Here is a 15,653-nt window from a genome sequence, read left to right on the forward strand (position 1 = left end):
AAAGCATACACCATGGCACCTCACCTTGAATTTGTCGCGTCAATACATCCATCACCAAGGCAAATAGAAACGGACTAAGAGCTGATCCTTGATGCAACCCCATCACAACTAGAAAGTGTTCTGAATCCCCTCCTACTGTCCTTACCCTGGTTTTGGCACCCTCGTACATGTCCTTGATCACCCTTATGTACGCTACAGGTACACCTTTAGCCTCCAAACATCTCCATAGTATCTCTCGTGGGACTTTATCGTAGGCCTTTTCTAAGTCGATGAATACCATATGCAAGTCTCTCTTCCTCTCCCTATATTGCTCCATTAGTCTCCTCATAAGATGGATGGCTTCCGTAGTTGAGCGTCCCGGCATAAATCCAAACTGATTCTCTGAAATAGACACGCCTCTCCTCACCCTCATCTCCACTACTCTTTCCCACACTTTCATAGTATGGCTTAGAAGCTTGATACCCTATAGTTGTCGCAACTCTGGCTATCCCCCTTATTTTTGTATAGAGGGATCATGATGCTCGACCTCCATTCTATGGGCATCGTTGCCGTCGTAAAGATGACATTAAATAACCTAGTCAGCCATTCCAAACCTACCAAGCCCGCACTCTTCCAAAATTCTCCAGGGATCTCGTCAGGTCCGGTCGCTCTTCCCCAACGCATCCTACGAACGGCCTCTTTAACCTCATCGCCCGTAATACTCCTACAACCTCCAATATCGTGACTACTTCCTGTATGTTCCAGATCTCCCAACACAATTTCTCTGTCTCCTTTGTCATTCAAAAGTTTATGAAAGTATGACTGTCATCTTTGTTTGATAAGGGTCTTCTCTAGCAACACTTTTCCGTGAACGTATTTTTATAACTATTCACTGTGTGAAAATTTAATACCTAGACCCAACCTTCTTCAGTGGTGTAGTCAGTAGAGTTGCAGTGAAGTAAAATGCTTGATAATATGGCTAATTGAGATTGATTCTGCAATTATATATTATTAAGTTTATATAGTGGATATGGAATTTGGATTCTCAAATGAGAACCTGGGTAGAAAAATTGCACCATCTAGTTGGGGTTTCGACTTTCGACAGTCTCTATTAGCCACTGTTGGAATGCTATTATTTTAGCTATAAAGATATTGTATTGACTTGGTGGTCGTTTGATAAGGTGTATAAGAATAGTGTTGAATAGGGTGTATTAGTAATGATGGTATTAGTTATGCTGGCATTAGTTATGCTAAGATTATATCTTATGCGGTGTTTGGTTTGGTGTATTAAAAATAACATGCATTGCATATTTTTGAAAAAATATTATTTGTTTACAAAAATACCTCCACAAATATAGTGGAAAATATGTGGAAAAGGTTTTGAGGGGCAATTGCGTCTTTACCAATGCTAATGCATGCATTAAACCCCCTTGCATTGCTAATATCATGGTTTTTCATGTATTAGTTATACATAGCATAATACCAAATAGAGTGTGTATAGGTTGAAAAAGTGCATCAAATAAGGTATTAGTAATACAAAAGGCTAATGAATGAATTATTTTTTCTAACGCATCCTACCAAACGACCCCTTAATATTCTTGGAGTATGGGTATTAATTTATATACATTATAATTGAATATTAGGTTGGATAGTGATACTTTCCCCCTTTAATTCATGGTTTAAGATGTGAGATATTAAGGTTTAGCTTTAACCTTGAAAGTTAGGGATATTGAGACTTGACCCCAACTAGCATAATTGATATTGTTAATCAATATTTTTGCATAGATGGAGGCCATTGAAGGTTATTTGGTTGGTGTTCTATGTGTTGCAATGTTGGGGAACTTGACATTAGCAAAGTAAGTAAGACTTTAAAATATGGGTGCTTTCTTTTCAAATTCGTTTTGAAAATGTATTGTCTGCCCGGTCTATATGTTGGGACGAGCGTGTGCTTGGCGGAATCAGCGGTCTTTGAGGCAGGCCACATATACTTTATTTTCAAGTACACTAAAACTCTCTTTATAAATTGTTCGTGATGTGACACGGCTGTGCCATGAGGTTGGGGCATTGTGTATGCTTCTTGATTTTACTAGGGCATTGTGTATGTTTCCCCGAGCATTGTGTATGCCGTCAGGGACTCGTGGAGTTGATTAATTGCTTTAACTACCATTTATGACAAGTCTTTAGTGTGAATTGTTTTGAGATATATAGTTTCTTCAAAAAATATTGTTTGGAACTTGTTGGATATTCTATTATGATATGATTCCTGTGCATAATATTTTTGTGCTCGTGGTGTGTTTGTATTTTCCAACACTTGTTCCAAAGGTATTTAAAGTGGCGAGTCAAAGATCTTACTGGGTTATATTATGTATAACTACTCACTCCTTGCCTGCATGTCGAAGATACTATTGTTGTGGATGAGGCTAGTGGCTGAAGAGTTTGTTGAGTGGATTCTATTGTTGAGGTGAGCCGCCTCATTGTTCGTGGATGCCGTTGTTTTGACTTCCCTTATTTAATGTCATTTGTTTATTTCCTTGGGTTTGCATGTCTGACAATTAAACTCATGTTATTATATTAGATGTTCCATAGTCTTATTGTTTGATTAGGGCTAGAGAATTAGTATTTGAGTGATCGTTGAATTACTAGATTGATTATAGATTTCGTTGGATTATTATTCTCCATTTATTGATTATTATTAATGCGTTTAGACTTGCACGTAATTGCTCTCAGTGTTTATATGATTGGGTAAGTGAATGGATAATTGGTTCGCCCGACAGGTGGTGTTAGCGAGTGTCAGTCACGTCAAGGGCTATTCTGGGATGTGACTTTTCCAAATAAAGTGAAAAATCTTTTGTTTTCATGGCCAAACGCCCGCTGAACTTTGCAACAAAAGTAATTGCAGTATGACAGCTCTAACCAAACAGCAATTATAATAGTTAGTGCAGTAGCAAATGGACAAGAAAGTTAGTCTGGTAATGGCATCTGAACTCTTACCAGCCAACTCTCGCTTGCATCAAGAGCTATGCAACTGACATATGGAAACAACTCCTTCAACTTCTTATCCTTCTGTGGATCAATTATTTGAATACATTTACCACTTCTGCAATCTAAGGCAATGTCATAAAATGGCAGTCAATAATCAACACATAAAGATGGATCAAAATTGAGAAAATCATGTGTTACTCCCAAGTAAGGGAGAGCCCAAAGCAATCAATAGAAGGCAAAATTGGCAAATTCATCAAAGCTATAAAAGATTTATAACTACTGCTCCTATTATTAGAAGGAATATAAAAGATATACCCCATATTCGTGCTGTCCCATCCTCTGACCCAGTTATAACCTGAAAATTGCAGAGGGGGTGAGGGAGGGAGGGAGGGAGAGAGAGAGAGAGAAGCAAAATTGGGACAAATTCCAAGGTACAATTGAAGTTTCAAGAAACATTATATTCAAAAAACACAACGGTGCTGTTGTACTGAACAAGTGCATAAAATGTAAAGGGTAAGACTAGCCACACAGAAAGAGTGTATATGCATGAGAAACAAACAGAATTTTTACCTGATTGTGAGAATTTCGTGCAACAATGCAATGCAAGTAGTCTGAATGTCCTTTGAGTACCATTTTTATTTCATTCTTCTCCTGAGCACCATAATTTAAATCACATTATCATCACAAAATCTTGTTTAGAAGATTTCCCTTTTTTTTTGGAAAAAGAAAAAAAACCTTTTAAGAAGAAGCAATGAATTACATAGGGACTAGTGCAAACGAAAAGACAGAAGTGATTAAAAATTATTATAATACAATAAACAACCATGCACCTTGAACAAATACATACCACGTCCCAGCAATATGCATAAGAATCACCAGAAGCAGCAAAAATGGATCCGGTCTACAATAGAACACAGAAAACGAAATAAAAATATGTAGACAAATTGGACTTGAGAGAAGCGAGAGATGAATCCATGAGATATAAATGCTAAACGCATAAGTATAAACAAAGTTAGCTAAGTCACATGCTTTGAACTAACAGCTCCAACTACAGCATCCAGACCCCAAAGTCCACTGAGCATGAATGCATAAGTGACTACTTTATTCTTCTCTCGCTACCACCCCATAGGGTTTTTGCAAAAGCCTTCTCCAAATTTGGTATTATAATATCAAATGCACCATTCTCAATTCCAAATGGAGTTGGTTGATGATGTACTAAAGAAGATTGGTAAACCCCCCTTCCCCACCCCCACCCACCCAAACACACACAGAGCATCAAAGAAACAGATGAATAAGAGTATAGCACAAATTGTCCACTACTATGTTCTTTTGTCGTTCACCCAAAATTTAGCACTTCAGTAAATTGCATGATTTGAAAACATGATAGCTTCTTCCACCACCATGCTCTACTCTCTTCTTCGTAAAAAATGAAATGGAACAAACTATTGCCTAACTGCTTCACAGCAGATAGGTTTCAGACGAACATCATAATCTAGTGAAGAACCCAAGACATTCCTTCACAACAAAGAGCATCTGTAGTGATACAGCTGGTTTTGCCTTTCAGATTTAAGAAGCATCTAACATTAGAAGATAACTAAATCACGATTCACATCTAACTCCTAGAAAAACCAGCTAACGCGTAACCAGAAATCAGACTTACCTATAGTTATATCCTCTCACTCTATAGTATCAATCAAGAAGCCATTCGGCTGGACTAGAAAAAGATAAGAGGATAACATGCCTGATTATTAACAGCCATGCAATTATTTTCGGGAATTGGCGAAAGCGCACCCCACGGACCTCTGAGATATGAGAACATGGTTGGAACATAAATAAGGCAATAATAGTGTAAAGTAAAGGAGGATGAAATAAATAGAACCATCATAAGCAGTAACTACTAATTTTCAGATATAGAAGGCAATGAAAAACTTTAATTGCATAATATATTTGTTCAAATTCCCCCAACACCCACACCCCTTGGTTCCAGGTAAACAATAAAAGCTACTAACAATATTGTCAAGGAATCTTCTTAACATAACCATCAGTAAGCAGGAAAATGCATAGACAAAATGTTTAAATGAACAGAACATCTTTTGTTGTATATCAATTGCTAAGGATGCAATATCAACACCTAGCAGTAATGCAAACTGCGTGAGAAGGTTGTAAAATTCCTTAGGGTCTGTTTGGAAAGCCACCTAGTAATTGGAATTGGTGTAATTACTAGGGTAGTAATTACCAGCTAATTACAATGACCTATCATAATGTAATTACACTATAATTGGAATTGGTGTAATTACTAGGGTAGTAATTACCAGCTAATTACAATGACCTATCATAATGTAATTACACTATAATTACAAGTGTACTATTTGGTTACACAAGTGTAATTACATTGTTATATAACATTTTAAAAAAAAATCATTATCAAAAATTAAAAATTTATATTAGACAAATCAAGGTTTTTATAAATAATATTAAATTAAATATTTTAAGATATATATTGTCTTTTGAAAATATTAATTAATTATAATATGTGTTCTTAACTAATATTATATAAAAAATTGATTTATCTTTTTCATATTAGTATATTTTAATTAACTTAATCATAAAAACTAAAAGTACATGAATTTTAAGAACATCATTAAATATCTGTTTGACAAAAAGATTAATATTATAAATATAATATCTTAAAATTATTAAAACACTTGACAAAAAAAATAATCTCTCAATTCTAACTAAAAATGAACGACTTGCAATGTGAAATATCAAGCTTATACTACTAAAACAAATAAATTAGAACAAAAAAATAACATAAGTTAAAAATTTAAACAAAAAGTTAACATAATACTATTATGTCAAATTTCAACATAGCACGCGCGTGTGTATATATATACACACACACACATATATATACACACACATGAGATTCAAAAGAAAGTAAAACGTAAGTCTATAACCTTATTCGACAATGAATTCTACTTTGATTTATAAATTAGAATACTAACAAAATTATAGTAAATGAAAGAAAAAAACATAAAATAAATAAATAAAAACAGATAATACGAATAATTGCATGAAATCACAAGATGTAAAAGTTGGGAATAAGAAGGAAATGAAATATAATAATAACAAATGAAAAATATCTTTTTAAAAAATATTAGAATAATAAAAATAAAAAAGAATTTAAAATAATAAAAATAAAACATAATTAAAACGGAAAAATAAAAATAGAAATAAAAATATAATCAGCTTGTAATTACACCATGTAATTACCTGGAGAGTTTAATTACTCCCTATCAATTACACCCAATTACCTGCTGACCAAGTAATTATCTGGCCAATCAAACATGCCAAACTGTGTAATTACACCCAATTACACCAAATCCAAATTGAAGGGTGGCTTTCCAACCAAGCCCTTAACCTGAAATTGTTTCATGTTTCTTGATAACTTACTTCTTTTGAGGATTTATCAAGTCAAGTACCGGCTCTGAAATTATTTCATGTTCCTTGATAACTTACTTCTTTTGAGGATTTACCAAGTCAAGTACTGGCTTTGATACGCCTCCTGAATAGTAACAAAAGAAAAGTAATCAGAGAAACCAACTCATAGCCAAAAGCGGTAACAAAATAGTTTCAAGTTGCATCAACATCACATTGAAAAGCAGAAAGCCTATGGGCATTCAGCTGATGCTTTGACTTGCAGAACTTTTCTGCCCAAACAAAAAAAGGATGTTGATGTTCAAAAGGTAATTTGGTTTGTGGCTGCTAAACTAGTATCTAAGAGGGCACACAACAAAATATAATGTGGGAACCAAGAAAGGGCATCTTACAGAATTAGGCAAGAACATTTCAAAACTAGTATTTTGCCAGTTCATTAGGTGTGGCAGAAAGTGCATTCCCTCATTTCTCTGTCATCCAAGACTAACAATATTTCTTGCACTGGTAGATCTATAATGCAATAGGGCCACAATAATTAAAATCCAATTTTTCTTTGCTTTTGTTGAGTCCTAAGTCGGTGGGCCTAGGGAAATGTAGTCTTTGGGAATCCTCCCCTCATGAGTTAGCTTTTGATGTTAAGTGAGGCCTAAGGTTCATTTCTTTATCGTGATATTAGATCCATGCCCAACCTAATTCATTATTTCATCCGATGTTGGGCCCCCCGTCTTTTATTGTCCACACTCCAGAACTCCAGTCCTAGGCTTGAGAGGGTATGTTCAATGTTGAGTCCCACACTGGTGGGATTAGGGAAATTTAGTCTCCTTCTATGGTCTTGGGGAATCCTCCCCTCTTGAGTTAGAATTTGAGGTTGAGTTAGGCCTAAGGTAAAAGAGTGAAGGATTGCCCAAAACCATATAAGGAGACCAAATTTCCCTAATCCCACCAATGTGGGACTCAACATCCCCTGCAAGCCTAGCCCCTAAGACTGGAGATCTGGAGCATGGACAATATAAGACGGGGGGCACAACACCGAATGGAACAATGAATTGGGTTGGGCCAGACACTGATACCACGATAAAGAAATGAACCTTGGGCCAACTCAACCCCAAAAGCTAGCTCAACAAGAAGGATTGTCCAAGACCATATAATGAGTCCATGTTCCCATCCCACAAACAATGTGGAACTCCAACAGCTTTTTCACTTATGTCTAACATAACTTTTGCATGTCATCTCACCACTACCCTCATGTTCCTCTCCTTGTCTTTATTATTCAGTTCCCCTTTTACCGAACATGCCACATGAAGGATTGACAAAGACGGAGAAGTATCTTACTTCTAAGTTCTGCAATTAGAAGAGGTAGTTCCAATAAATTGAAGCAACATGGTTTTAGTATGGGTTTTTATATACAATGCTGGGAGGTCATCAAGATAGACATTTGCTTGCGATTCAGAACTTTTCACAGTCGAGAATTTATTTAAAAAATCCTTAATGCCACCTAAATTGCTTTGAATCTTTGATTCCTAAAGGAAATGATGTCAAGGAGCTCAGAGACTATACACCTATCATTTTGATTGGTAGTTTCTACAAGATTGTTTCCAAGCTTCTAACAGAATGGCTCAAAAAATGATGATGCATAAATTGGTAGGCACACATCAAAGAGTTTTCATCAAAGGAAGACAAATAAGGGATATTTCCCTAATTGCAAATGAATGCCTAGACTCCAGATTCTAGGAAGGGAAAGCATAATTCTTTGCAAACTTGACATAGAAAAAGGTTTTTGACCATGGGAATTGGAGATTCTTGTTGAAAACTTTAAGAAGAATGAATTTTGGCAGGGTGAACTGGATCAATTTTTGCATATCTAAATTCAAGTTTAAATCTTGATTAATGGCTCACTTGAAGGTTTCTATCAATCTCACAGAGGACAGGAGGCAAGGAGACCCTGTCTCCTTTCCTCTTTCTGATAGCAATGGAGGGGTTAAAAAGAAACAAATGGCTCAGAGAAAAACCTTGATGTATCCCATCAATTATCCTCAGAACTTCCACCAATGTTCTGAGATCCTGGGAGGTGTAATAGGAACATTACTTACTGTCTACCTTGGAATGGCATTGAGGGCAAAGAGCAGGTCTCAGGACATACGGAATGGGTTTCTAGATAAGTGTGAGAAGAAACTTTCCAGATGGAAAAGCCAATATTTGTCTCTGGGTAGCAGTTTCACTCTAATCAATAGTGTTTTAGATGCCCATCCACATACATTGTGTCATTATTTCCAATCCCCCCAAAGGTTGAGATTTGAGAAGAGAATTGATGCACTTAGAAGAAGTTTCTTGTGGCAGGGAAACAAGGAGAAGAGGGGCTACAACCTTGTCAAATGGAAGACTGTTAAAAGACAAGGAGGCCTAGGGAAAAAAAAACCTCATAAAGCAGAACCAAAGCCTACTCATGAAGTGGCTATGGCCTATGGAGATACTATAATGAAGATGATTCTTTATGGAACTATGTTATTAAAGGCAAGTATGAAGAAGATGAATCATGGAAGACAAAGGAGCTGAGCACAGTTTATGGGGTCAGCGTCAGTATCTGGAGGACTATTAGGAACCTATTCCAGTCTTTCAATTATAGAACAAAACTCAAAGTTAGAAATGGGGAAAAATATCCTTTTGGAGAAAAACTCAAAAGATAAAGTTTAGTTGTATTTTGCTATTTCATTTGTGGTGTAAACAAGAATACATAGAAGACACTGAGGCTCTACTTCAAGTCCTAGAGTCTCTATAGTTTTCCTTTTTGATAGTAGATATCTTCCTAGAATAGCAAGTTTTGCCTTCTATTACTCCTGTAAATACTGGCTTCACAGCCCTTTTAGTGATTTAATATAAGTTGTTATCTTCATCAAAAAAATAAAGATGTCAGCTAAACTGCTACAAGAGGGACAGATTGAATATTTTTAGTTGCTGAATTGACATTTTTAACTTCTAATGTGTTAAGCTGATGAAAGACACAAATACATATGCATTGCATCCCCCATTCTTTCCCCTCCTGAACTTCCTTTCATAATGTGAGGACATTATAACAAGTTTGTCCGGCAAAGAAATCATTCAGCTGCATGAGTTTCAATACAACAAAAGAGTTGGATGCTAGAACTGGAAGCAATACCAAGCAAAGGAACTCGACATTTTCAAATGTTCAAAAATAGGATGTTAGAATCCGTCATTCAACAGCAATACAACTACACCTCAATCTCAAACTACTCAAGGATTCATTACTGCCGACACAAAATGATGGTACCTTGTGCCGATTCCTTAGACCCCAACATTTCTTTCCACTTCCATCCTCGAATCCGACCATCATCCCCACAACTGCATGAAATTTTCATATGTTAACAAAGAATTGACACATATGATAGAATAAATAACACTTATCAGAGAAATTTATAGGACATATTTACTTCTATGTGATAAGTACCACGAGATAATTGCCTCACTTGCTTACTTGATTAAAAATAAAATTAGCTCACCTACTTCCAAAGCCTATTCATTAACTACAATTCTCTAAAACTGAGTGTTTTTTGAGTACTTGAAGTAATATTTTCCCATAATTTTGATTCTAAACAAAAAAAGTATTTTCCCAGTACAGATAAAAGCAAATTTTGAAAAGATACCTCAATAGCAGTGAATCTTCATTGTTACCATAAAATTTAACATCATAAGCAGATCCATCATGTCCTTGCACCAGCCAACTAGGTTCAGCTACTGGCACCAATGAACTAAACCAACGTCGCCAAATAAAATATTAATTCAAACCAAAACTGACTACCACACTTCGAAAACATTGAGAAAACAGAAACTCACTTGCCCGCGGAGCTCAATCCCTATCAAGAAGAAAAAGGAAACAAATAATAGTAATTAGTTTGTAGATTAATCCCTATACTAAAGTTCTAATTCTATTTTGAAGAATGAACTATTTAGCTTACAAGGAAAGAAGAGATAGAGTAAGCGGCAATGGAGCCGTCGCTAATGGCGGCGGCGATGAGGTCCGGATAGGAATTATGGTCCGGGTTCGGGGCGAATGCAGTCCGGAAGACCGTTCGACATTGGGATTCTCTCTCCAGTATAATGGAGTCTCTGTACATGTCTTCGTCCCAGTTTCTGCAGTCCATGACGGTCGCCATTGTTACCAGAATATTTCGGGGTTTAGTGAATCAGGCTTCAGCCAGCGAGTTACGAAGAGAATTCGAAAAAAATACAGATAGTGGACTAGCCACTTTTTGGTTGAACTAGGTGTATATTGTGTTATTTATTAACTAGGTAAATTACTCACGTTAAGATTCATATTGAATCACCACTATTAGGTCACATTTTATTGAATTTATAGTGTAGTTATTAAACATACTAAAATTCAGAACTCAACGTATTATCATTTTGATTAATTGATGTTTCCAGATATGCACTCGAGAAAATATTACCATTAAGGCTTTCATCCTGAATCGATTGAGACTTCTCTATTTTACAAAAGTTTGCCTCACTTTGTCCCCATTATAGTGTCTTTGATACAACTGTTCCTAATCATACATTGAATAGTTTATTCTTTATTTAAGTTTGCAACATAAACATGTTAAGGAAGAAGGATATTGGTTTCTCTAGCAATTTGCAAAGAATAATTTATCAAAAGCTATAAATCTTCATGAACTTTCTGAAGTGCTTTCGAGTTGTAAAAAAATTTAAGCATCTCAACTGAACTGATGGTCAAGTTTCAATGGACATAAATCTATTTTTTCTTTATCAATGATGGTAGGTTTAATTTAATACCATTTCAATAGTAACAGAAGTAGAAGAGGTATAATTAGGACATCTTTAGTTTATGCTTTATCAACAACATCAAGACTATAAAGAAATATTTGTATAGCTATACAACTACTATTGCCATTGACATAAATTAGAAGTAAGAAGAGGATATATATATATTAAGCACTAAGGCAGACACCAAACTCGCAGAATCAATAACCAAGAAATTTGTCAGGTTAAGACCAGTATAGAAAAAGAGAAAGGACTAAAGAATGTTTATGTCACTCTCCGGGAGGGTACCCTAAGCGTGGCCGGCACCCAAAGGCCATTTCTGACCTCCGAGCGAACCACCTGGTCCAGTCACACATTCATTCAATCACAATCTCTTAGCGGAAACTCAATTAATGAAATACTATTCACAATATGGGGGCCGAAGGCCAAACATTCATCAACTCAACAAACAAATATAATAAGACTCCTCAAAATAACCGTTCAACCTCCCCACACTCCAGTCTATGAAGCCTCTATCAAAGTCTAAGAGGTGCCAATGACAAGTCCATGTCTACCAATAATCAAAATAAAGGAAACGACAACACACTATACAAGAAAGCTAAACATCCTCCGGAAACTAGGAGGACTCACCAACTAGCTGGGAGTGTATGTGGATCTTCAACGGAGCACTGGTTGATGATCCCTAGTACCTGTCTCTGCATCATGAAATGATGCAGGCCAAATGGCGTCAGTACATGGAATGTACGAGTATGTAAAATGGCCGAATGCAATGAACATCAAGGAAGAATCAATCAACTCAGAATCTCAACTCAAAAGGGATAACAACTCAATCAAATGTCCTAAGTCTAAACAAGGATATGATTTAGATGGGACCAATCACATACAATTCAACTCAATCTGACTTAGAGTACTATCAAGACCTATTTGGGAGTTTCTCTTATCCGACAACCATCACTTATGAGCCAGTGACAGTACAACAAGCCGACGTTGTTGCCGCGTCCGTTCATACTTTGCCAGGGCATGAACGAGTCAACAACTCATGGATCTAATCCAACCAAGTCCTATAATATCAGGACAAACCTCTCGGGGAAGCATCCGACTTTAACGGTTCAATCCCCCCTACGTTTGGCAACACAGGTATTGGGTTCGAGTATGGACTATACTCTTGCCCAATTCGGTGCTCGATACTCCTCCCAAGACTCAATGCTCATAAAACTCCATCCAATCAACTCAATCAACTCATATCAACAAATCTCATTACAACCTTGTCAACTCATAAACTCTATCACAATCAAATCTCTTCCAATCGTACTATCTGATCAATCTCAATCATCTCTTCAAAAGAAATTTAAATGCACATTTATAGCAACATATAGATATAATCAATCATTACCTCCATCCATTTGAGAAATCTTTGTGACTCATCACAACTTCAAGATTTTAAATCGACACTTTATAATAGGCAACATTCTTAAGAAGATAGCATCTTTTATCATAATCTATATAATTAAGAAGATCAATAAAATATATTTAACAACTCGTCTTCATCAACTCATAATCACATAAAGGCCCATTTTAAGAACTTTTTAGCTCAACAACATCAACACATATAGAGTCAAATAAATAGGGGACAAAGCTCATACAAACATAACCATACCAAGAAAACTCCATTTTTCATGAACATCTAACCTTAAAGCAAGAGTAGGGCACATGGGTGGACTCAATCCCTGTTTTAGATAGCCTTACATACCTTAGTGAAGGCATGAAGAAAACCTTGTGGTTGGGTCTTCAATGGAGAACTCAAACCTTGAAGCTCTTGGAACTCTTCTTGTTGGAGAAGGATTTAGAGAGGAAGAAGAAGAGAGAGAGAGAAAGAGGTTTCTAGGGCTTTTAGAGAGAGAGTGGGGGCTGAAAAATGGTCCAAAAATGTTCAAGGCTTGTGAATATATAATTTGGGACAATTCCCAAATTACCCTTCCTCCAAAATTCTAAAAAATAGGCCAAAACGCCTTTGGCGCGATAGTGGCGCATCACGCCCTTACAGCGCCAAGGCCAATTATGCCTAAAAACCTGCACAACTTTTAGTGGCGCGCCGCACCAAGGACCAAACTACTGAGGCATGTTTATGGCGCGATAGTGGCGCGTCGCGCCCTTATAGCGCCAAGGCCAAAGGTTCTGGGTTCTGGAATTTTGGCTTGAAAAACCCTGCACACCTCGTAGTGGCGCGCCGCGCTAGGGACCAAACTACTGAGGCATGTTCCTGGCGCGATAGTGGCGCATCGCGCCACTGCGGTGCCAAGCCCAGATTTCCAGTAGTTGAACCCCAGGCCTAAAATTCCTGCTATGCTAGTTCATCTTAGGATTATCATATCTTTCGACTCTAAACTCCAAAACTTACTTTCTTGGTGGCGTTGGAAAGAAGACTCAACGACCATTAATTTAATAGGTCGTGGGCCACCTAGATCGTCATATATCAAAAGATAGGGTCGTTAGAAGTCAACCACTCATGCGAACTCGTCCTCAAACTTAGCCACGACGAATCTTTTTGGTCTTAGCTCGGCCCTAGGGGTCCTCCGTGACCCCATATCACCTCCAACACTCCTCAATTACTTAGGGACTTATCTTAACTCAAGCACACACTTCTAAATAATTGGGTTCGACCCTGCACGAATACAAGAAGGGTCCGAATCCTAGGGAAGAATTTTGAGGGGCGTTACATTATCTCCTCCTTGGGATCATTCGTGCTCGAATGACGAGCAACTAAGAATGGACTCGAGGTACCAATCATAATCAAAATTTCATTCAATCAACAAATCAATTCCTCAAACTAATTACCAATCAAACTCGTAATACGCAAACAATATTCAAGTCAATAAAATGGACATTACCTTCAACATTCTCATCGGTAGGCACGAATAGATGTGGATATCTAGATTTCATGGCTTCTTCCACTTCCCATGTGGCTTCCTCAATAAATTGGTTTCTCCATAGGACTTTGACTGAGGCGACCTCTTTGTTCCTCAACTTGCGAATTTGGCGATCAAGAATTTGGACCGGAACCTCTTCATAAGACAAGCTATCCTTAATTCCAATGCTATCAATGGGGACTACCAACGAGGGATCGCCCAAGCACTTCTTCAACATTGAAATGTGGAACACCGGATGAATAGAGGCTACCTATGAGGGTAACTCCAACTCATAGGCAACACTCCCAATCCGCCTCGAAATCTGGTAAAGACCAATATATCGAAGACTGAGCTTCCCTTTCCTTCCAAACCTCATGACACCCTTCATGAGTGACACTTTCAAATACACCCAATCACCCACCTCAAACTCTAAGTCTCTCCTCCTCACGTCGGTGTAAGATTTTTGGCAGCTTTGGGCTGTCTTTAGCCTATCTTGAATAATTCTCACTTTCTCTATGGCTTGGTGAACAAGGTCAGGCCCAATCAACTCGGATTCACCAACTTCAAACCACCCAATGGGCGATCTACACCTCCTCCCATACAAAGCTTCATAAGGAGCCATTTGAATGCTTGCATGATAGCTATTTTTATATGCAAACTCTATGAGAGGCAAGTGATCATCCCAATTTCCTTTGAAGTCAAGCACACATGCCTTCAACATATCTTCCAATGTTTGAATGGTGCGCTCTCCTTGGCCATCTGTCTAGGGATGGAAGGCCGTACTCAAATTCACCTTCGAACCTAATCCCTTTTGAAAGGATTTCCAAAATTGGGAAGTGAATTGAGCTCCTCTGTTTGAGATGATAGACAAAGGGACCCCATGCAGTTTGATGATCTCTTGAATGTAAAACTTTGCATAATCCTCTATGGTGTCAGTAGTCTTCACCGCCAAGAAGTGAGCTGATTTCGTCATCCTATCCACAATTACCCAAATCCAATCATGTTTCCTTCGGGACCTCGGTAGACCTATAATAAAGTCCATGTTGATCATTTCCCACTCCCATTCCGGAATTTCTATATTTTGAGCTAAACTACATGGACTTTGATGCTCAACCTTCACCTGTTGACAATTTGGGCACTTGGAAACGAATTCTGCAATATCTCTCTTCATCCCACTCCACCAATAGATTTTTCTTAAGTCATGGTACATTTTTGTAGAGCCCGGATGGATAGAGTATCTGGAACTATGAGCTTCAACCATAATCCTTCCTCGAACACCATCGACATCTAGCATACACAATTTGTTTTGGTATCTCAACACCTCATCTCCCCCTTTGGTGAAAACCATCACCCCTTGTTTGTGAATAACTTCCTTCAATCGAAGAAGGACGGGATCTTGATCTTATTTTTCCTTTACCTTTGTCACAAGGGAGGACGTAGATCCATCTCGAACGTTTACTCCGCCTTCATTGTCCTCTTCCAGATGAACTCCCAATTGGGATAATCTGTGTACCTCCTTCGCCAATTCTCTCTTTCCTTCCTCCACGTAGGCAG

The 15,653-nt window shown here is 37.5% G+C and overlaps 1 protein-coding gene across 1 annotated transcript in view; it reads right to left on the reverse strand.

Moving 5' to 3' along the window:
- LOC129893392 (THO complex subunit 6) overlaps nt 1–10,682 on the reverse strand; it is a 29,934-nt gene extending 19,252 nt beyond the window's left edge. The window contains exons 1-10 of the mRNA XM_055968906.1: nt 10,371–10,682; nt 10,249–10,268; nt 10,059–10,163; nt 9,686–9,756; nt 6,481–6,526; nt 4,703–4,763; nt 3,809–3,862; nt 3,532–3,612; nt 3,277–3,316; nt 2,971–3,083 (exon numbers count right to left, since the gene is read on the reverse strand). Of these exons, the coding sequence (XP_055824881.1) occupies nt 2,971–3,083; nt 3,277–3,316; nt 3,532–3,612; nt 3,809–3,862; nt 4,703–4,763; nt 6,481–6,526; nt 9,686–9,756; nt 10,059–10,163; nt 10,249–10,268; nt 10,371–10,568 (789 nt within the window). The 5' untranslated portion in view covers nt 10,569–10,682. The remainder of the gene's footprint in view (nt 1–2,970; nt 3,084–3,276; nt 3,317–3,531; nt 3,613–3,808; nt 3,863–4,702; nt 4,764–6,480; nt 6,527–9,685; nt 9,757–10,058; nt 10,164–10,248; nt 10,269–10,370) is intronic.
- Nucleotides 10,683–15,653: the final 4,971 nt, after the last annotated feature.

Source organism: Solanum dulcamara, chromosome 6, assembly GCF_947179165.1.
Source record: "Solanum dulcamara chromosome 6, daSolDulc1.2, whole genome shotgun sequence".
In the NCBI taxonomy this organism is placed as follows: domain Eukaryota; kingdom Viridiplantae; phylum Streptophyta; class Magnoliopsida; order Solanales; family Solanaceae; genus Solanum; species Solanum dulcamara.